At 40.1% G+C, this 22,712-nt stretch overlaps 1 protein-coding gene across 1 annotated transcript in view; it reads right to left on the reverse strand.

Annotated features, from left to right (window-relative positions):
- Positions 1–5,319: 5,319 nt before the first annotated feature.
- The window catches only part of LOC120023961 (ankyrin repeat and SOCS box protein 2-like), a 35,981-nt gene continuing 18,588 nt past the window's right edge, over positions 5,320–22,712 (reverse strand). Inside the window, exons 3-8 of the mRNA XM_038968061.1 lie at positions 22,031–22,186; positions 21,283–21,528; positions 20,952–21,123; positions 8,958–9,531; positions 8,571–8,724; positions 5,320–5,477 (exon numbers count right to left, since the gene is read on the reverse strand). Of these exons, the coding sequence (XP_038823989.1) occupies positions 5,320–5,477; positions 8,571–8,724; positions 8,958–9,531; positions 20,952–21,123; positions 21,283–21,528; positions 22,031–22,186 (1,460 nt within the window). The remainder of the gene's footprint in view (positions 5,478–8,570; positions 8,725–8,957; positions 9,532–20,951; positions 21,124–21,282; positions 21,529–22,030; positions 22,187–22,712) is intronic.

The following is a 22,712-nucleotide window of genomic DNA, read 5'->3' on the forward strand; positions in this document are numbered from 1 at the left end:
AGTTATTCGGAAGATAACAGCTCTATAAACATTCTTTCGTGGTGCCCCGACTTTCTAGTTAATTACATTTACATGATTAGTTCAATCAGGTAATATTAATTACAGAGAAATTATTTTATAGAATAGCATGTCATATCACTTAATCCGGCATAGCAAAGACACAACATATAGTTATAGACAACTGCAAAAGTGTTTCTATACCTCTCAACAACATTGCTGCCCAACTTAGCTTGTGCTATCGACAAAAGCACAGTGGAAGAAAGTTATGAGAGACTACTTTCTGGAGGACAATTCCATGCTGGCTCGTGTTAACATGCGAATTCTTAAAGAGATGGGGGGGGGGGGGGGGGGGGAGTCGCCTCTACACTGTTGACGTTGAGACTGGTGTTTTGCGGGTACTATTTAATGAAGCTGCCAGTTGAGGACTTGTGAGGTGTCTGTTTCTCAAACTAGACACTCTAATGTACTTGTCCTCTTGCTCAGTTGTGCACCGGGTCCTCCCACTCCTCTTTCTATTCTGGTTCGAGTCAGTTTGCGCTGTTCTGTGAAGGGAGTAGTACACAGCGTTGTAAGAGATGTTCAATTTCTTGGCAATTTCTCGCATGGAATCTCCTTCATTTCTCAGAACAAGAATAGAACTCCATTGGAACACTGGAGTGATGGTTGCTGATAATGGGCCTCTGTACGCCTATGTAGATATTCCATAAAAAACAGCCGTTTCCAGCTACAATAGTCATTTACAACATTAACAATGCCTACACTGTATTTCTGATCAATTTGATGTCCTTTTAATGGACAAAAAATGTGCTTTTCTTTCAAACACAAGGGAATTTCTAAGTGACCCCGGTAGTGTATATTGAACGGTAGTGTATATTTTTAATCCAGGCCCCCGTCCCCGCAGGCAGCCTTTTGCCTTTTGCGGGGACGTCGTTGTAAATAAGAATTTGTTCCTAACTGACTTGCCTAGTTAAATAAAGGTTAAATAAAAAATAAATAAAGAATGAATGTGGTATAACCATGCTCCAGTCTAACAATATAACTGCAGCAGTGAAGCCTGCTGAGGGGAGGACAGCTCATAATAATGGCTGGAACGGAAAAAATGGAATGGCATCAAACCATGATTTTTGTTATACAAAACTATGTGGACACCCCTTCAAATTAGTTGATTCGGCTATTTCAGCCACACCCATTGCTGACAGGTGTATCAAATCGAGCACACAGCCATGCAATCTCCATAGACAAACATTGGCAGTAGAATGGCCTTAGTGAAGAGCTCAGTGACTTTCAACGTGGCACCGTCATAGGATGCCACCTTTCCAACAAGTCAGATCATCAAATTTCTGCCCTGCTAGAGCTGCCCCGGTCAACTGTAAGTGCTGTTTTTGTGAAGTGGAAACGTCTAGGAGCAATAACGGCTCAGCCGCAAGTGGTAGGCCACACAAGCTCACAGAACATGACCGCCGAGTACTGAAGCGCATAAAAATCGTCTGTCCTCGGTTGCAACACTCACTACCGAGTTCCAAACTGCCTCTGGGAGCAAGGTCAGCACAAGAACTGTTATTTGGGAGCGTAATGAAATGGGTTTCCATGACCGAGCAGCCGCACACAAGCCTAAGATCACCATGCGCAATGCCAAGCGTCGGCTGGAGTGGTGTAAAGCTCGCCGCCATTGGACTCTGGAGCAGAGGAAACGTGTTCTCTGAAGTGATGAATCATGATTCTCCATCTGGCAGTCTGACGGACGAATCTGGGTTTGGCGGATGTCAGGAGAACGCTACCTCCCCCAATGCATAGTGCTAACTAGTTTGGTGGAGGAGGAATAATGGTCTGGGGCTGTTTTTCATGGTTAAGGCTAGGCCCCTTAGTTTCATTGAAGGGAAATCTTAACGCTACAGCATACAATAACATTCTAGACCATTCTGTGCTTGCAACTTTGTGGTAACAGTTTGGGGAAGGCCCTTTTCTGTTTCAGCATGACAATGACCCCACGCACAAAGCGAGGTCCATACAGAAATGGCTTGTCGAGATTGGTGTGGAAGAACTTGACTGGCCTGCACAGAGCCCTGACCTCAACCCTATTGAACACCTTTGGGATGAATTGGAACGCTGACTGCGAGTCAGGCCTAATTGCCCATCATCAGTGCCTGACCTCACTAATGCTTGTAGCTGAATGGAAGCAAGTCCCTGCAGCAATGTCCTAGCATCTAGTGGAAAGCCTTCCCAGAATAGTGGAGGTTGTTATAGCAGCAAAGGGGGGACCAACTCCATATTAATGCCCATGATTTTGGAATGAGAAATTCAACGACCAGGTGTCCATATACTTTTGTTCTTGTAGTGTCTTTGATACCATACCACCAATTCCGCTCCAGCCATTACCACGAGCCCGTCCTCCCTAATTAAGGTTCCACCAACCTCCTGTGATCTACAGCAGTAGTTCTGTCCAACGCTAGAAAGCAAGAGGGATGAAGGTATAAACACAACTTTATCCATAGAGCAATCCTCTGTGAAGTCATTTGGTACCGTCATGAGGATTTTGTCTGAAGTGAAGTGCAAGCATGCACACACACACATTCTAATCAGCAATCACTATTTATTCAGGAATGCTAGACCCTAAAACTGGAATCGCAAACTATGTAATTATTGCATATCCCAATGAATACAATCAATTAGTATTTTTTTAACTGTTAATTACTGGACTAATGGATTATTTGATGACTAATGCTCAACCCATAGAAATTGATATTCAAATTATGTTTATTTTTTTCCAGACACAAGATTGAATTGTTTCCATGATCGGAAATAAAAGTACATGGAGGTCACCTTCTAGAGAAATATACCCAAATATTAGAAAAAGGTGACCCTTACCTCAGATGTCATACAGAATACTGCAAATACACAAATTGGAATCTATTTACACATATCAAATTAAATATAGTGCTTTGTTCTCATATTCTCAATCTCTCCTGTGAAATTTACTTTCAGGAAATGCTGTAAACCTTAATGTTCAACTGCTATCTTTGGCATAAGTTAAAATGTACAAATTTAATATTTACAAAAACACAACGTATATATACAGTTGAAGTCGAAATTTTACATACACTTAGGTTGGAGTCAATAATTCTTGTTTTTCAACCACTCCACATATTTCTTGTTAACAAACTATAGTTTTGGCAAGTCGGTTAGGACATCTACTTTGTGCATGACACAAGTAATTCACTTAATCAAAATTCCAGTGGGTCAGAGGTTTACATACAATAAATTGACTGTGCCTTTAAACAGCTTGGAAAATTACAGAAAATGATGTCATGGCTTTAGAAGCTTCTGATAGGCTAATTGACATCATTTGAGTCAATTGGAGGTGTACCTGTGGATGTATTTCAAGGCCTTCCTTCAAACTCAGTGCCTCTTTGCTTGACATCATGGGAAAATCAAAATAAATCAGCCAAGATCTCAGAAAATAAATTGTAGACCTCCACAAGTCTGGTTCATCCTTGGGAGCAATTTCCAAACGCCTGAAGGTACCACGTTCATCTGTACAAACAATAGTACGCAAGTATAAACACCATGGGACCACGCAGCCGTCATACCGCTCAGGAAGGAGAAGCGTTCTGTCTCCTAGAGATAGAGACTTTGGTGCGAAAAGTGCAAATCAATCCCAGAACAACAGCAAAGGACCTTGTGAAGATGCTGGAGGAAACGGGTACAAAAGTATCTATATCCACAGTAAAACGAGTCCTATATCGACATAACCTGAAAGGCCGCTCAGCAAGGAAAAAGCCATTGCTCCAAAACCACCCCAAAAAAGCCAGACTACGGTTTGCAACTGCACATGGGGACAAAGATCGTACTTTTTGGACAAATGTCCTCTGGTCTGATGAAAGAACTGTTTGGCCATAATGACCATCATTATGTTTGGAGGAAAAAGGGGGAGGCTTGCAAGCCAAAAAACACCATCCCAACCATGAAGCATGGGGGTGGCAGGATCATGTTGTGGGGTGCTTTGCTGCAGGAGGGACTGGTGCATTTCACAATATAGATGGCATCACGAGGAAGGAAAATTATGTGGATATATTGAAGCAACATCTGAAGACATCAGTCAGGAAGTTAAAGCTTGGTCACAAATGGGTCTTCCAAATGGGCAATGACCCCAATCAAACCTCCAAAGTTGTGGCAAAATGGCTTAAGGAAAACAAAGTCAAGGTATTGGAGTGGCCATCACAAAGCCCTGACCTCAATCCCATAGAACATTTGTGGGCAGAACTGAAAATGCGTGTGCGAGCAAGGAGGCCTACAAACCTGACCCAGTTACATCAGCTCTATCAGGAGGAATGGGCCAAAATTCACCCAACTTATTGTGGGAAGCTTGTGGAAGGCTACCCGAATCATTTGACCCAAGTTAAACAATTTAAAGGCAATGCTACCATATACTAATTGAGTGTATGTAAACTTCTGACCCACTGGGAATGTGATGAAAGAAATAAAAGCTGAAATAAATCATTCTCTCTACTATTATTCTGATATTTCACATTCTTAAAATAAAGTAGTGATCCTAACTGACCTAAGACAGGGAATTTTTATTAGGATAACATTTCAGGAATTGTGAAAAACTGAGTTTAAATGTATTTGACTAAGGTGTATGTATACTTCCGACTTCAACTGTACATATAAGGTAGCCTAAAAGAGTAAAATGTTTCCCCAAAAATACTGTGCAATCAAATAGGCAGCTTTCCAAACCTTGACAAAAATCCATTTGTGTATTTCTTTCATATTTATCTTCCATTGAGAAATTGAATAGACTATTCTCAATAACAATATTATGAAGTCTCAACTAAGGTTGAACTTACAAATTCATAAAAGCTTGCCTTACAGGGTCCTATAACGCCCCAAAATTACTGTACACTTAAACATGTAGATTTTCTAAACTTGACAAAATTCCCATTTCAATATTTGTTTAAAAATGTTGCTTAAATTGGTCTCACTGAAACAAACAAGTAATGAATATGTTATTACTATAATTAGCATTTTACCATGTACTTGCGAATACCTAGTAATTTAAATAAAAGTAATTACTAGAAAGTACCTAGTAATGTCTACAACAGTCAAATAAAATGCTACCAACTTTGGTAAGTCTACCTGTCGGGTGAGCTTATTAAATTACTATATAAGTCTGATCTTAAAGTTTAATTGTGAAATGTAACTGTACTCTACATTACTGCTCAAATATCAGTAAAAATATTCACACCATAAACACTGATTATGTCAATCGATTTTGTGAGGCATTCCCTCTGTCATCTCTTGTTTTGACTATGATGTCACTCTCTAGAATGCACAAAACTCTTCTTGGTTGCGCTCTTCGTGGTTAAGGTACTTGATTACTCGTGGTGGGAGGGGCAGTTTGTTGATGCACCTCAGTCTGTGGATTCCAACCTGCTGCCGGATCTTCAGCCTACACAGCTGCATCAGTGGACGCGGTGGCGCTGGAAGACAATGGCAACAGATACGGTAATATGTGACGCTTGTACATTATATAAACAGTGTACATATAACATGTGCACAAGTCACTCAAAATAAGTGCCTGTTTGGGCATTGGCGTGTGTGGCTGTGTGTGCACGCGTGCATGACATCCCCCCTCATCACAGAAGTAACCCCAGCAGCTGCTAGACATTAGCTCTGTGATCCAGGTCACGGCACCACTGTAACAGGCTCTTATTGAACCCTGGTTATCAACCACGCATACAGTACCGCTACACCAAAATTCTACCTTCTGTTGTGTAATAAACTCTTAGAAAAAAAGGGTTATTCGGCTGTAGGGGAACCCTTAAGGGTTCTTTGGCTGTAGGAGAACCCTTAGAATAACCCTTTTTGGTTCCATGTAGAAACCTTTTTGGTTCCAGATACATTTGAAGTCGGAAGTTCACATACACCTTAGCCAAACACATTTAAACTCAGTTTTTCACCATTCCTGACATTTAATCTTCGTAAAAAATCCCTGTCTTAGGTCAGTTAGGATCACCACTTATTTTAAGAATGTGATATGTCAGAATAACAGTAGAAAGTGATTTATTTCAGCTTTTATTTCTTTCATCACATTCCCAGTGGGTCGGAAGTTTACATTCACTCAATTAGTATTTGGTAGCGTTGCCTTTAAATTGTACACCTCCAATTGATTCAAATGATGTCAATTAGCCTATCGGTAGCTTCTAAAGCCATGACATAATTTTCTGTAATTTTCCAAGCTGTTTAAAGGCACAGTCAACTTAGTGTATGTAAACTTCTGACCCACTGGAATTGTGATACAGTGAAATAATCTGTCTGTAAACAATTGTTGGAAAAATTACTTGTGTCATGCACAAAGTAGATGTCCTAACCGACTTGCCAAAACTATAGTTTGTTAACAAGAAATTTGTGGAGTGATTGAAAAATGAGTTAACTTTTACCGCCTCTCAACCCCGTATCCGGGATCACCCCCCACCCCCCCCACACTGATTAGCATCGCTAGCATAGCTTCACAAGTAAATAGTAGCATCTAAATATCATTAAATCACAAGTCCAAGACACCAGATGAAAGATACAGATCTTGTGAATAAACCCATCATTTCTGTTTTTTAAAATGTTTTACAGGGAAGACACAATATGTAAATCTATTAGCTAACCACGTTAGCAAAATACACCATCTTTCTTTGTCCACCATTTTCTCTCTCCACCACTAGCTATCACCAATTCGGCTAAACTAAGATATTGATAGCAACAAACCAAGACAAAAACTCATCAGATGACAGTCTGATAACATATTTATGGTATAGGATAGGTGTTGTTAGAAAAAAGTGCATATTTCAGGTAGAAATCACAGTTTACAATTGCACCGACCATCACAAATCGACTAGAATTACTAGATAGAGCAACGTGTATGACCAATTTACTCATCATAAAACATTTCATAAAAATAGACAAAGCATAGCAATGGAAAGACACAGTTCTTGTGATTTCAGACCATATTTCAGATTTTCTAAGCGTTTTTCAGCGAAAACACAATAAATCGATAAGTTAGCATACCACATGTGAAAACGTTAGTAGAGTATGAATTCAAGGCAAAGGGAGCTATAACGTTATCATCGCCAAAATATATTAATTTTTTCACTAACCTTCTCAGAATTCTTCCGATGACACTCCTGTAACATCATTTTACAACATACATATACAGTTTGTTCGAAAAGGTGCATATTTAGCCATACAAAACCGTGGTTATACAATGGAAATAGTCACAACTCAAGCATCAAAATGAGGGACGTCAGCTTTCAGAGTGATCTAGTTTAATCGAAAGCTAATCATATACTTGACTAAAAAATACAGAGTTGACAGGAATCGAAAGACAAATTAGTTCTTAATGCAACCGCTGACTTACATTTTTAAAATTATCCTTACTTTTCAATACAGGGTTCGCCAAGTGAAGCTATACCAAACAAAATGGCGAAATATGCGTTTAAAATATTTCGACAGAACAACGATTTATCATATTAAATATTGCTTACTTTGAGCTGTTCTTCCATCAGATTCTTGGGCAATGTATTCTTTCTTGGGTTTAATCTTCTTTTGGTCGAAAGATGTCCTTTGTCCGTCTAAATGCCCGCTAACGTTCGACCGGGACCCCGAAATGTGCCCGGTGCTTCACATAGAAATGCATCAAAATCGCACTAAACGGATATAAATTGCTATAAAACGGTTTAAATTAACTACCTTATGATGTTTCTAAGTCCTATATCGAATTAAATTACAGACGGATACATTTTACGTTGATAACCGAGCCTTTGAAAATGGCATCCGGAGGTGTCTTCCTGCGTAAAGGCGAGCGTCGAAAGGGGGGCTACCCTCACTCCTTGGTCCTTTATAACCTCTGAGAGCTACGCAGAAGGCCCATTCCACTTCTCATTGGTTACTGACATCCAGGGGAAGGCGGGTGCAGTTCGTGTCGTTCCATAGGATATACACAGACTTTTAAAACTGATCTGAAATCAGAGCTTCGCTCTCAGACCTTTCACTGTCTGTCATGGATTTCGCTGTAGAAAGAGTTCTGGGTCACCCACAGACATCATTCCAACTTTGTATGAAACTAGAAAGTGTTTTCTATCCAATAGAATTAATAATATGCATATTGTACGAGCAAGAATTGAGTACTAGGCAGTTTAATTTGGAGACGACAAAATGCTAATTCGGAACAGCACCCCCTGTAGTCGCAAGAATTAAGGACGCCAACCTAAGTGTATGTAATCTTCTGACTTCAATTGTATAACCCTTTTAAGTTCCATGTAAAACCCGCTGTAGAAAGGGTTCTACATGGAACCCAAAAGGATTCTACCTGGAACCAAAAATGGTTATTCTAAGGGTTCTCCTGCAGCCGATGAATCCTTAAAGGTTCTAGATAGCACTTTTCTAAGAGTGTGTGTGTGTGTGTGTGTGTGTGTGTGTGTGTGTGTGTGTGTGTGTGTGTGTGTGTGTGTGTGTGTGTGTGTGTGTGTGTGTGTACAGTATGGGTACGTGTGTGTGTGCTTGTTTGCAAGTCTGGGGACACTCACTTGCTTTCTCCTTGATGGCTTCCCAGTCCTCAAAGCTATCTAGGTGTTCAGTAAGTCTGGAGCAGAGTTTCACATGGCCAACATAATCCAGGAGTATGTCTATGATGGGTCCTGCCCAGCGGTTTATTGCCTGAGTTGAGATTATCTCACAGAACTATTGATGGAAACACAAAAAGCGATGGTAGGCTATGGTATATTGTATTTTTAAGTCCCCACAAGAAAGTGTTCCAAATACCTGTGCTAACATGACAGCATGACAGTTACATAGGAGATTACAGTGTAGGTAAACATTGTTACAAAGTACTTACAGCTGTTATACCTGGCTGTGGTATAATTAGTACTACTATGTAGTATAATAACTTTAACTCCCATGTACATTTTGTTTACCTGAACAGCTTTCCCAGTATTCCTGCGTGTATCGTTATTGTAGCGCAAGTCATCCCTCTCAGATGTCTCTTGAATGGGTGGATGTGGACCACTGCCGTAAGTGCAACTAAAACAGGAGTGGGCATCACAGCCATTGTCCATCAAATACTTCAGCATGGACAGGTACTTCATACTGAACATGACAGTGGCCGGGAATGAGGTGGGGTGAGTGGGGACGTAGGCGTTAACGTTGGCCCCGTTCTCCACCAGCAAAGTGACCAATTCGATACTACCCTGCCTCACGGCCACCAGTAGCGTGTTGAAGGTGTCTAGGTTGGGGTTGGCACCGGCTTCTAGAAGCATGGTGGTCGCTTCCACATTGCCGTTGGTGACGGCAAAGTATAGAATTGTGCTGCGATGATCCTCGTACATCTTGGAGCGGTCCTCTGACAGCATGGCATTGACATCATAGCCGGCCTCGATTAGGACCCCCAGGACTTCATCCCTGTTGCACTCGGCGGCAAGATGGAGGGGACTGATGCCACTGCGATTCACTCTGGACTTGCTGGTGGCTTTGATCAGCAACGACACGATACTGAAATAGAAAACCACACAGGGGAAATTAGAGGGTGCCCAGAGTTGAGGATCAAGGGGTAGGGTTGCAAAATTCCCCCAAAACGTCCACGTTTTTCAGAAATCCCAGTTGGAGTATTCCCAGATGGAGAATGCCATCCCTGGTTTTTACCCTCCTGATTGTGGGAATCCTCCAACCGGAATTGTGTGCTCTACAAACTGAATGATTACTGTAGCATTATCATTAGTTGAGAATCCCTTTCTAACTTCTGTTACTTCCAGTTGATGTGCGGACTCCTGGAGGACTGTGCAAGTGAGAGGGAAGTCGATAGAGTTGGAAACATAAACTAGGGGGTAGGGTAGTGTAAAGGATAGAGGCAAGGCGGAGAGCACTATCATTATTTAAAAAAAGATATAACATGTGGTTGCAAGCAGCAATGAACAGGGTTCACTGGATCACAGAAAGGTCAAAAGATCAGTTGAATAACAAAGCAAGCACTCTATCATGTAGAAACTATCTTCCTTTATGTGGAATCAGTGAAAGCATTACCATGTTTATCTCGCAATACCACAAGGATGACGCAAGTTAAGTTTAGTCTAGTGCTGTAGGTTGGTTATATTTCTCAAATTCATTAGAGGCGACTTCACTGAATCTATAGGTACAATACTCCCATATTAGAATGTAGCAACTATTTTTTTCTCAAAACCATTAAAGACTGATGTAATGAGTCTAAATACAAAATCTGGAGTGAATCTGAAGTATGGTTAATGAGGAAAAGATGATTGCAGATGATTTTCAGCATTAGTGTTACATATGCAAATTAGTTGTTAATAGTTTCTTTGTTTTTTGAGACATCAAAAAGTCTGGTTAATCTTAGGGATGTCCTCGATAGCGATGACACGTTTCAAGTTGATAAGCCACTGTGGAGCCATTTTACAGGGGTTTAAATGGACACCTAAAATCAGATTTTTGATTTGTCAATAACTCAGTCATCTTTTTACCAATCCCTTAGATTTTCTGAAACTAAGTTAAGAAATGTACCATGGGCATACATTCCAAATTGTTGCATTTGGTCCTAGTGTTCATGACAATAAGAATTTTTAAGTGTTTTTAGCGTATCGTAGCATATCAATTTTATTTTCTGAAACTCTTTACGGACTATTGTGATGAGTCCAAAGACCACATTTGGAGTGAATCTGACTTTTAGTCCACAAGAAGATTTTTTATGATTATTTAAGCACTAGCGTTATATAGGCAACAATTAACGATGCACTATGCAGAAATCACACCAACATTTCCTTTTTGCTCAAATTTGAATAAGTTGCATAATTTCAGTTCATGTGACAAAAAAGCAAGTATAGTATAGATAATCATTGTATCATCTTTCCGTAACCAAAAATATTGTATTTTCAGCTGTGAAGCTGGTGTACAAGAAATGTACTTAATAAGGGGAAGCATAGCAATAGCACACACAGAACAGATCTACTGCTTCATAGACTTGCTTTCAATGAGAATGACAGATCTATAACTCACATTTCTATGTGGATTTGGTCAGGTCTCCCAAAAAGTTACACATTGCTGCTTTAAAGGGATAGTTCAAGTTTCCAAAATTACATATTGGTTTCCTTATCTTGTAAGCAGTCTATGGACAAGGTATGAAAGGTATTCGCATTTGTGGCAAAAACCCAAATTGAAATCATGGGACCGATATTAAAACATTTTCGTGCATCATGTACAAATCTGAACGTATCGAAAAATGTATTACAATGCTTAACATAGTCACTTATAGATGATTTGGGTGAGCTACCTTAAAATGGTAAAAAAGAAACAGAAATAGCTTCTTAGCAAATAGCAAACTCTCAAGCAAGAATGTTGCTAGTACTGTCTGGGAGTGGTCTGTGTGGGGATGGGAAAACTGAAAAGTAGCAGTAATTGGCATAGAGATTTGGAACTATTTTATTAACAAATTTATCACCAGGCATGCCAAAACTCCATCCTCCCAAAACAGGCTGAAAACAGGCTGAAATTGTTAAGTATTCCTTTTAAAATAATGACGTAATGGTGGAAGACTGTATATAAGCAATTTGCTCACCTTGTTCAAGCCCATGATTACATACAGTGCCTTCGGAAAGTATCCAGACCATTTTACTTTTTACACGTTGTTACGTTACAGCCTTTATCTAAAATGGATGAAATAAATCCTCAGTAATCTACACACAATACCGCATAAATGACAAAGCAAAAACTGGTTTTAGAAACTTTTGCACATTTATTAAAAATAAAGAACAGAAATACCTTATTTATATAAGTATTCAGCCCCTTTCATATGAGACTCGAAATTTAGCTCAGGTGCTTCCTGTTTCCATAGATCATCCTTGAGATGTTTCTTTCTGTGGTAAACTCAGTTGATTGGACATGATTTGGAAAGGCACACATCTGTCTATACAAAGTCCCACAGTTGACAGTGAATGTCAGAGCAAAAACCAAGACATGAGGTCGAAGGAATTGTCTGTAGAGCTCCGAGACTGGATTATGTCGAGGCACAGATCTAGGCAAGGGTACCAAAAAATGTCCTCGAAGACAGTGGCCTCCATCATTCTTAAATGGAAGACGTTTGAAACCACCAAGTCTCTTAATAGAGTTGGCCGCCTGGCCAAACTGAGCAATCGGGGGAGAAGGGCCTTGGTTAGGGAGGTGAACAGGAACCCAATGGTCAGTCTGACAGAGATCTAGAGTTCCTCTGTGGAGATGGGAGAACCTTCCAGAAGGACAACCATCTCTGCAGCACTCCACCATTCAGGCCTTTATGGTAGAGTGGCCAGACGGAAGCCTTTCCTCAGTAAAAAGCACGACAGACAGCTTGGAGTTTGCCAAAAGGCACCTAAAGACTCTCAGACCATGACAAACAAGATTCTCTGGTCTGATGAAACCAAGACTGAACTCTTTGGCCTCAAGGCCAAGAGTCACTTCTGGAGGAAACATTGCACCACGCCTATGGTGAAGCATGGTGGTGGGAGCATCATGCTGTGGGGATGTTGTTCAGCGGCAAGGACTGGGAGACTAGTCAGGATCGATGCAAAGATTAACGGAGCAACGTACAGACAGATCCTTGATGAAAACCTGCTCCAGAGCGCTCAGGACCTCAGACTGGGGCAAAGATTCCCCTTCCAACAGGACAACGACCCTAAGCACACAGCCAAGACAACGCAGGAGTGGCTTCGGGACAAGTCTCTGAATGTCCTTGAGTTGCCCAGTTAGAGACCGGACTTGGAACACGATCGAACGTCTCTGGAGAGACCTGAAAATAGCTTGAGAGGATCTGCAGAGAAGAAATGGGAGAAACTTCCCAAATACAGGGGTGCCAAGCTGGAGCGTCATACCCAAGAAGACTTGAGACTGTAATCGCTGCCGAAGGTGCTTCAACGAAGTATTGAGTAAAGGGTCTGAATACTTTTGTAAATGTGATAGCAGTTTTTATTGTTAATAAATGTGCAAAAATGTCTAAAATCCTGTTTTTGTTTTGTCATTATGGGGTATTGTGTGTAGATTGATGAGGGAGAAAAAACGATTTAATCAATTTTAGAATAAGGCTGTAACCTAAGAAAATGTGGAAAATGTCAAGGGGTCTGAATACTTTCCAAAGGCACTGTAGATGGCCATGACATGAGCGGCTCCCACGAAGGGAGTCAATAAATCATCAGTATCACCACAAGGGGAACAGCAACATTACCAGCTATTAAGACTATTTATATTATATATCTTAAATATATCTTAAATTAGCTCTTGCTGAAGCAAGCACACTGTTTTTTAGTGTTTTAGTATTATATAAAACTAGAAAAGTACATTTCCTGAAGAAAATGTGGTGTGCTTGCTAACTTGTTTTACAGTATTTATGGTTTTGAAAAGTTTAGAAAATGTTAATGTTATTTTAATGTTTATAGCTTAAACGGTTAAAGAGCAGTGCTAATAATGCTAATTAGCACTGTTTATAGTTTATAAAGGTGTTATATAATTTGAAGTTAGGATAGCCTGAACATGTGAAAGTTGGTTTGGTGTCACTAGCTTGAATGGTTCAAGAGTTACCGTCGATTAGTTATTTTATGCTAATTTATGCAAATATATACAGTACCTGTCAAAAGTTTGGACACACGTTCTCAATCAAGGGATTTTCTTTATTTTTACTATTTTCTACATTGTAGAATAATAGTGAAGACATGAAAACGATGAAATAACACATATGGAATCATGTAGTAACCAAAAAAGTGTTAAACAAATATGTTTTATATTTGAGATTCTTCAAAGTAGCCACTTTTTGCCTTGATGACAGCTTTGCACACTCTTGGCATACTCTCAACCAGCTTCACCTGGAATGCTTTTCCAACAGTGTGCTTTTACAAACATTTAAAATGGTTATAGTTCTAGCATGCTAGCAGATACCCATAGTCTTTGCGCCAACTCTAGTTTGCAATTACGCTAGTGCTAGTTAGCAACTTCCTTCAAACTGCAATCAGAGACATTAAAATGGTGTCCACGAGTTCTTCTGACTCTGGGGAAGTAGATAAAGGGCCTCATCGCCAAATTCCCGAAGTGTCCTTTTAACGTTGAGTTGGAGTTGATAAATGGTGAAAGAGTTTAGGGGCCTTTGAAATCGAAATGCATTGGGAGCTTATTTAAATATTGTTGTACTTCAAAAAGTATAAATGCTGTCAAAAATATTTTTTCAAGCAATCTAAGTTGGGGAAGTCTGGACATTTGGAAGTTGGTTTTGTCTTAATAGCTTAAATTGTTGAAACTCTAGAGCGGGCGGAAGAAATACAATAAGAAGAAGACAGAGAAATCTAGAGTTGTGCTTTGCCTTTAGCAAGCACACCTAATTACACTGAACAAAAATATAAACGCAACATGTAAAGTGTTGGTCATATGTTTCATGAGCTGAAATAAAAGATCCTAGAAATGTTCCATACGCACAAAAGCTTATTTCTATAAAATGTTGTGCATAAATTTGTTTACATCCCTGTTAGTGAGCATTTCTCCTTTGCCAAGATAATCCATCCAACTGACAGGTGTGGCATATCAAGAAGCTGATTAAACATCATGATCATTATACAGGTGCACCTTGTGCTGGGGACAATAAAAGGCCACTCTAAAATGTGCAGTTTTGTCACACAACACAATGCCACAGATGTCTCAAGTTTTGAGGAAGCGTACAACTAGCATGCTGACTGCGGGACTGTCCACCAAAGCTGTTGCCAGATAATTTAATGTTAATTTCTCTACCACAACCAGCCTCCAATCTCATTTTAGGGAATTTCGCAGTACGTCCAACCGGCCTTATGATATGGGCAGGCATAAGCTATGGATAACGAACATGATTGCATTTTATTAATGACCATTTGAATACACAGAAATACCGTGATGAGATTGTGAGGCCCATTTTTTTAAGGTGTCTATGACCAACATATGCATATCTGTATTTCCAGTCATGTGAAATCTATAGATTAGGACCTAATGAATTTATTTCAATTGCCTGATTTCCTCATATGAACTGTAACTCAGTAAAATCTTTGAAATTGTTGTATGTTGAGTTTATATTTTTGTTCATTTATATATTAATTTACTTCTGCCCAATGCATTCGACAAACATTTAGCATTTTCATGCATTTTTGCACTTGAAGTCTATTCAAAAGAATGGACACCAGCAGTGAAATCACAGCGTTGGACCGAGGTTACCTGAACGTATCCTCCTGAACTTGAATTGCGTCATCAGTAACCAATCAGAATGGTTATCTGTGGCAAGCTTACATAATGTAGAATGATTCATTATATTTCTATAGACAAGATGGCATCTTGCATAGCATCAAACTGAAGTTGTTTGCACTTTTAAAACTATCTTTTGCTAAATATATGGAATGTAACGTCTTTCCATCTTGTTGGTTTGGAAGTTATAATCCATGTGTCAGCGGAAAAATTTGTCCACTTTAGTGAGGCAAAGGTTTGATGGTAAATTGTTCCCTACAAGCCCCTGATCAAATTTATATCTGATACCCTCTCCAAGAAATGTGCTTTCTATGTTTTCCACACCTTTATATATCTTGTTGTAGTGAGTCTATGCAATAGAATGTTCACAGGCTGATAAAGGAATGTTAAAGGAATAATTAATAAAGGAATAATTATCATTGGACACATTCTACCTACAGTATTATTGAAAGAGTTGTGTCAATGTTAGACCAATCCAATTAAAACCAATGGAGCCGTTTGGTGGCCATATTGGAAAATGTGTACAATAGCAAGCCATCAATGTTTAGGCTTTTCCTAGCTTCATGTAAAGTTTGGTGCACTCATTATGATCTAATTACACCAATTATTTTAAACATTTTTGGGACCAGATGGTGAATCGATTTATCAGCTTTGGAGCCGTTTTCCAACATCCAACTCACTTTGTGTGAGCAGGTCTCCTCTGATACTGTAATGCTATAATGCTAAAAGCTTAGATAATTCTGTTGTCATACCACACACATTGAACACATGGGGATGAACATCATGGATATCATGCCACTCAATGGATTGAGTGTGAATGATTACATTAACCGACATTAATGACAAAAAAAACACATTAAAAAGCTAACCCAAAGTAAACCTCCATAAACAAAGCAATGGTTACAGAAAACATGAAAATATTAATATACAACAATATTACAGAGGACCAAAAAACATTCCAGAGATAACGTTTAAATAACGCATAAATAAATATTCTACTGAGCAAAGCTTGGGTTAAAGTCACATGTTAAAGGAGCGCTTATCTACCACATCTTCGTTGGCAACTCCAGTCAGACATAGGCACTTACTTAACTGACTTGTCATAATTGTAGAAGTCATAGGTCAGCAGGGTTTTTCTGGAAACAATAAAACAATGTATGATATTAATATATATATATAATAATAATAATAATAATAATAATAAGTGGGCCAGGGGTAAGCAACATAATTATAATAATTTGGCTATCCCTGGTGTAGGCTATTTGTAAAATGGAAATTGAGAATAAACATATAGTGTCTTCAGAAAGTATTTATAGCCCTTGACTTATTCCTTTATCGTTACACCCTGAATTCAAAATGGATTAAAAAAAAAAAAAAAATCTCACCCAGCTACACACAATACCCCATAATGACAAAGTGAAAACATGTTTTTAGAAATGTTGCAAATTTATTGAAAATAAAGTACAGAAATATCTAATTTACTTCAGTATTCACACACGTTGCTATGACACTCCAAATTGAGCTCAGGTTCATCCAATTTCCTTTGATCATGCTTGAGATTTCACTACAACTTGATAGGAGTCCACCTGTGGTCAATTCAATTGTTTGGATATGATTTAGAAAGAAACACACCTGTCTATATAAGGTCCCACAGTCCAAGGTACTGTCCGTAGATCTCCGAGATATAATTGTGATGAAGCATATATCTTGGGAAGGGTATAAAACAATTTCTAGTGTTGAAAGTTTCCAAGAGCACAGTGGTCTCCATCATTGAGAAATTGAAAAAATATGTAACTACCCAGACTCTGCCTAGAGCTGGCCGTCCGACCAAACTGAGCAGCTGGGCTAGAAGGACCTTGGTCAGGGAGGTGACCGAGAACCTAATGACCACTCTGACGGAACTACAGAGTTCCTTGGCTGAGATAGGAGAACCTGTAGAAGGACAACAGTCTCTACAGCACATCCCCAATCTTTGCTTTATGGGAGAGTGGCCAGATGGACGCCACTCCTGAGAAAAAGGCACATGACAGCAAGCCTGGAGTTTGCACAATGGCACGTGAAAGACAGAGAGCATAGGCAAAAATATAACTCTTTGGCCTGAATGCCAAGCGCTATGTCTTGTGAAAACCAGGCACAGCTAATCACCTGTCTAACACCATCCCTACCGTGAAGCATGGTGGTGTCAGCATCATGCTATGGGGAAGTTTTCAGTGGCAGAGACTGGGAGACCGAAGATAGAGGGAACAATGAATGGAGCCAAACACAAGAAAATCCTTGATGAGAACCTGTTTCAGTGCAAATTACCTTCGACTGGGTCAAAGATTTACGTTCCAACAGGACTGACCCAAAGCATACTGCCAAAGCAATGCTGGAATGGCTTCAGAACAAGAATGTGAAAGTCCTTGAGTGTCCCAACCAAAGCCCAGACTTGAATCCCATTGAAAATCTATGGAAAGACTTGAAGACTGCTGTTTGTAATGTCCCGCTGTTTAGATTGAGGTTCTGGCAGATTCTGTATGGCTTTGATTTTCTTTGGATCAAATGCCCTTCTCTGAGAAAACATAGCCATAAAACTCAAGTGTTGTTTTGCTGTATTCGCATTTTTCTTTGTTCAGCGTGAGATTTTTCTCTCTCAATCTCTGAAACACAGCTTTGAGACTTGTGTTGTGTTCATCTTGAGGTCTACCTTAGACTAGGATGTCATTGCTCATGTTTCTCACATTGGGAATTCTCACATTGGGAAATTTAGGCCAAAGTTCAGTCTGGTGTATCTCCAGCGGCCAGTATGTGTAGTGACGGTTGTGATATATCTTGAGTCTGGATGTAACTTAAGCTGGTGGTATCCAGCATTAAGATCTAGCTTGGAGAACACCACTGCCCCATTCAGATCATGGATGAGATCATCAACCGTTGGTGTGATTTGTCATTCACGTTGTATTGCTGTGTTCAGAAGGCGCATGTCGACACAGACAAACTTTACCAGGGGTCTTGGGTTTTGGTCTGGGATACCCATAGTGTTGGCCCGCTGATTTTTTTCAACGATGTCTTGGCTTTGTAGTGTGTAAAGCTCCTGTTGAACTTTTTCTTTCATGTGGAAAAAAATCCTCCTATGTGGTTGTACTGCTGTTTGAAATGTGTCATCAATGTGCAGCTTCACTTGAAAGTCTTTGAGTTTTCCAATGCCTTGGAAGAGGTCCTGGTATTCGTTTGTAAACTGGCTTATGAATGAACCATCAGCTGGTTCACTTGGAGTGGACAGAGAGTTTATTATTTTCAGAAGTCCAAGGTCTGTTGCTGTCTGACAGCGAAGTAGTGAGCCAGAGTCACATTTGACTGCATAGAAAGTGGTATCCACCATCTTAGTCTTGGAGCAGACTGGTACTGTGCATTTTCCTTTCAGTGGAAGTGGTTCGGAGCCATAAGCAAAGATGTTTGTTTTAGCCTGTTTTAATTCACAGCTGGGCTTTAACTTGTCATATGTGACATCAATGTTAACGCTTGCTCCCGAATCAACAATAACATCCATAGTTGTGTTCAAATTGGTAACTTGGATGTGTGGTTGGGATGGTTTCTGTAGTGTACACACAACATACACATAATCATCATCAGAGCTTGGTGAGGTGTCTTGTTTTTGTGTCTTTTTGTTGTCTTGTGATTGCACTTTATGCACTTTGTTTCGGACGCTGTTGGGTTAGTTTGTCAGCAACTGGAGGAGTGGACTCGGTGGTTTGTGATCTACAGCATTTTTTAAAGTGATTCAACTTTCCACATCTTTTCCTTTTTTTCCCACTTGCAGGGCAATTTGCTTGTCCTCCTTCGTTGTGGGAATTTTTCTCCACAGTTATTGCGTATTCTGTTTTGACTTTTGTCGCTTTCATTTTTGTAGCCCTGGCTTTTGTTATATTTTTTATTTTGTACAGTGCACACTGAAAGTTATTTTTGTGATTTTGAATGAGCATTCTCCATGCCTGCAGCTTGTTTATCCGACATCTCTTGTGCGCTGCATGTATCAAGTAGTTGTTGGAGAGCCATTGAACCATCTTTTAGCCCCATCCGGTGGATGCTAATTGCTTCAATCTTGTGTGGTAAGCATCCAAGGTTTCGTTTTCATTTTGTCTCGCTTGTCTGAAAACGTAGGTTCCATATTCTGTGTTGACTTTTGGACAGAAATTTGCATTGAGCTTGGCTACAGCTGTAACATAGTCATCAGCTGCTCCGGTATCTTGCAGTTTGTCAAGTATACCGTACACATCCGACCCTGCATAGTGTAACAGTAATGCCATTTTCTGTGTGTTATCCGCAATGTCTAATGCAACTAGAAAATTCTTGAATCTGTTGATCCATTTTTTCCACCTCGAGCCGATTGAGTTGGGCTCTAGCTTTCGTGGTATTGTACCGTAATGTACGATGTTAGCTGAATATTATGTTAGCTAGGCTGTTGTTGCTATCTGTGTTTACTCACATAGGTACGTAGTTTGTCTTGTATATTGCGTTCTTCTCTTGCGCGTTTCACTCGTCGCCAATGGTAACATCCCGCTGTTTAGATTGCTTATGTTTATAAGAACTGAGGTCGGAGGCATTCGTATACTTTAGTTTAACTTTACTCAGAAGTATGCTGACATTACATGGTTCACATGGCATATCACTCCCACTGTCTGGCTACTGTAAAACTTGGAACTGGAATCCCACAGTATGAATACAGACTGGATTATGGCATAATGTTCACTACATTACACTGTTCACCTTCTCTCCCCATGTAATTTAACAGAGTTTGAGAAAATCTGCAACGGGGGAAATCCCCAAATCCAGATGTACAAAACTGATACCCACGTACCCAAGATGACTCAAAGCTGTAATCTCTGCCAAAGGTTTTTCTACATAGTATTGACTCAGAGGTGTGAATAGTTATGTAAATTAGATATTTCTGTATTTCATTTTCAATAAATATGACAAATTCTAAAAACATGGTTTCACTTTGTGGTCTAGAGCACTGCATCGCAGTGCTAGCTGTGCCACCAGAGTCTCTGGGTTCACGCCCAGGCTCTGTCGCAGCCGGCCGCAACCGGGAGGGCCGTGGGGCGACGCACAATTGGCATAGCGTCGTCCGGGTTAGGGAGGGTTTGGCCGGTAGGGATATCCTTGTCTCAGTATGTAAATGTAATAAAATGTATGCACTCAACTGTAAGTCGCTCTGGATAAGAGCGTCTGCTAAATGACTAAAATGTCAAATGTCAAATGTTGTTGTCATGGGGTTTTGCGTGTAGATGGGTGAGAGAAAAAAAACAGTTTAATCAATTTTGAATTCAGGCTTTAACACACAAAATGTGGAATAAGACAAAGGGTATGAATATTTTCCGAAGGCACTGTGCCTCTCATATAATGAGACATACAGCATCAAAAATCATCTATAAGTAACTTCATTGAGCTGATTTGGACTTGAAGTGCGAAAAATGCTAATATCGGTAGCATTGCCTTGGATTTGTGCCACAGCATTTGGAAACAGTGGCCAGGCAAACAAAACATGGATTGCTGTCATACCTTGTCCACAGACTGCTCACAGGGTAAAGAAACCAATATGTAATTTTGTAATTTGGGCAAACTATCCCTTTAAGTGTACTGTGCGGGGATGTCTGTGCGGGGATGTCTTCCCATATTTCAAGGTTATTTAAGCTAATTGCGCCTACCCATCAGTTCCTCGTTGGGCAGCGATATGTAGTGGCAGAAGTCCTTTCTTGCCCGCTTTGTTGGCATCAGCATTCTGAGAAAGAAGAAGCTTCACAATGTCTTCATGGCCATTCTTAGCCGCCTCATACAGAGCTGTGGCCCCATCGCTGGCCTCGCTGTTGATATCAGCACCTACAACATATATTCAGTGTAACATACAGTAAGAAACGTCAACCAAAGATCCATGGTTAGAGCTCCATAACAGCTCTATGTGGTGTGTGGACTGTCTCAATTCGGTGTAATGTCATTTGGCCTACAGAATTCACCCGCTTTTCGAAGGGAAAATCGTACCGTGTTTAATGAGAAATCGAAGTGTTTCCACGCATCCACTCTGGGCTGCAGTAAACAGGGGCGTGATACCGTACATGTTGGTTGGGCTGAGCTTAGCCCCGGCCTGGACCAACATCTCACATATCTCCACACTGTTGCGGCTCACAGCCTCCTGGAGAGCCGTCCAGCCCTGGATGCAGTGTTTGTTCACCACAGCACCGTGATTCAGAAGCATGGCCACAATCTCAGCATTCTCCCTCTCACAAGCTGTGGAATACGGTCAAAGATTGACAGACAGGGGAGAAATGGAAGATTTCCCAGCCTTTGTTAGTCATGGTAGGCAGTGTTTCCTAAACAAGGGTTTGAGGTTATTCCCAGGGTACAGCTTGCAGGTACTGGGAGAGCGAATCTGTAATGGCAGATTTTGGGTGTAGTTGTATTGGTCTTCCAATCACCTCTCCTTCTCCGGAAGTGTGCACTTGTTCACTAGTACTCCCCACAAATGTAAAAGCATTCGATCGGTGTAGGCATGGTCTGGAGGGATTTTCCACCACCATGTTTCTTATACCAGTGATTTTCTTTCAAATCTGCAGCCCAGCCAACCCAAAGGCTAGTTTTTCAGCCAAGGTTTTCTCACAGTGTTGCTGCCCAACAAGTTATTTTACTGTCAGTCAAGTAGTCTATGACTTACTACGCTTAGAATAAAAGGATAATGACAAAGAGGTTGGAAGATATAGGTCTTAGTTGGTCTCTAAGGCAAATGTGTTACCTTTGTAGAGGGGGGTCTCTCTCTCCTTGGTGGCGAGTTCTGGGTCTGCCCCTTTCTCCAGAAGCGCCTTTACACAGGCCACCCTTTCCCTGCCCACCGCCAAGATAAGAGCAGTCTGGCCTTTCAGGTCGCATTTGTTAATCATTCCAGGTTGAGCTTGAAAAGTGGAAAGAAGAACACAGGAGACAAACATGAGAATTTTTACTTTATTTTATACCGTTTTTTTAAATCAGCTATTTAGCTGGCATTTACATGGAAAACTGTAAAATACTTGGTAATTAAATGTTAACCATAAAAGCGCCCACAGGGGTACATTTAGAATAACATCATTTCGAAACCCTTTTTTTAATGCTTCTGAATGTTTTTTACTTTGTCAACCAACTACTTACAGACAAAAATATATAATTTATCATGAGTTCTGTGTTAATATGGAGGAATGAAAAATTATATTTATTTTGTATACTAGTGAGGGGTGGCACGTTGCGTAATGGTTAGAGCATTGGGCCAGTAACAGAAAGGTTGCTAGTTCAGTATTATTAATGTTGTATGGCTAAGCTGAAAATGTGGGCTCAATAGTAAACTTTGTGGTAAAAGCACAACATTTGGCACAGTTGTACATGTATGTACCCTGAAAACGTAAATCTATTTACTTGTATTACAAAAGGTTAATAAATGAAAAGTG

This window comes from Salvelinus namaycush, chromosome 29 (genome assembly GCF_016432855.1).
Source record: "Salvelinus namaycush isolate Seneca chromosome 29, SaNama_1.0, whole genome shotgun sequence".
NCBI classification, from domain to species: domain Eukaryota; kingdom Metazoa; phylum Chordata; class Actinopteri; order Salmoniformes; family Salmonidae; genus Salvelinus; species Salvelinus namaycush.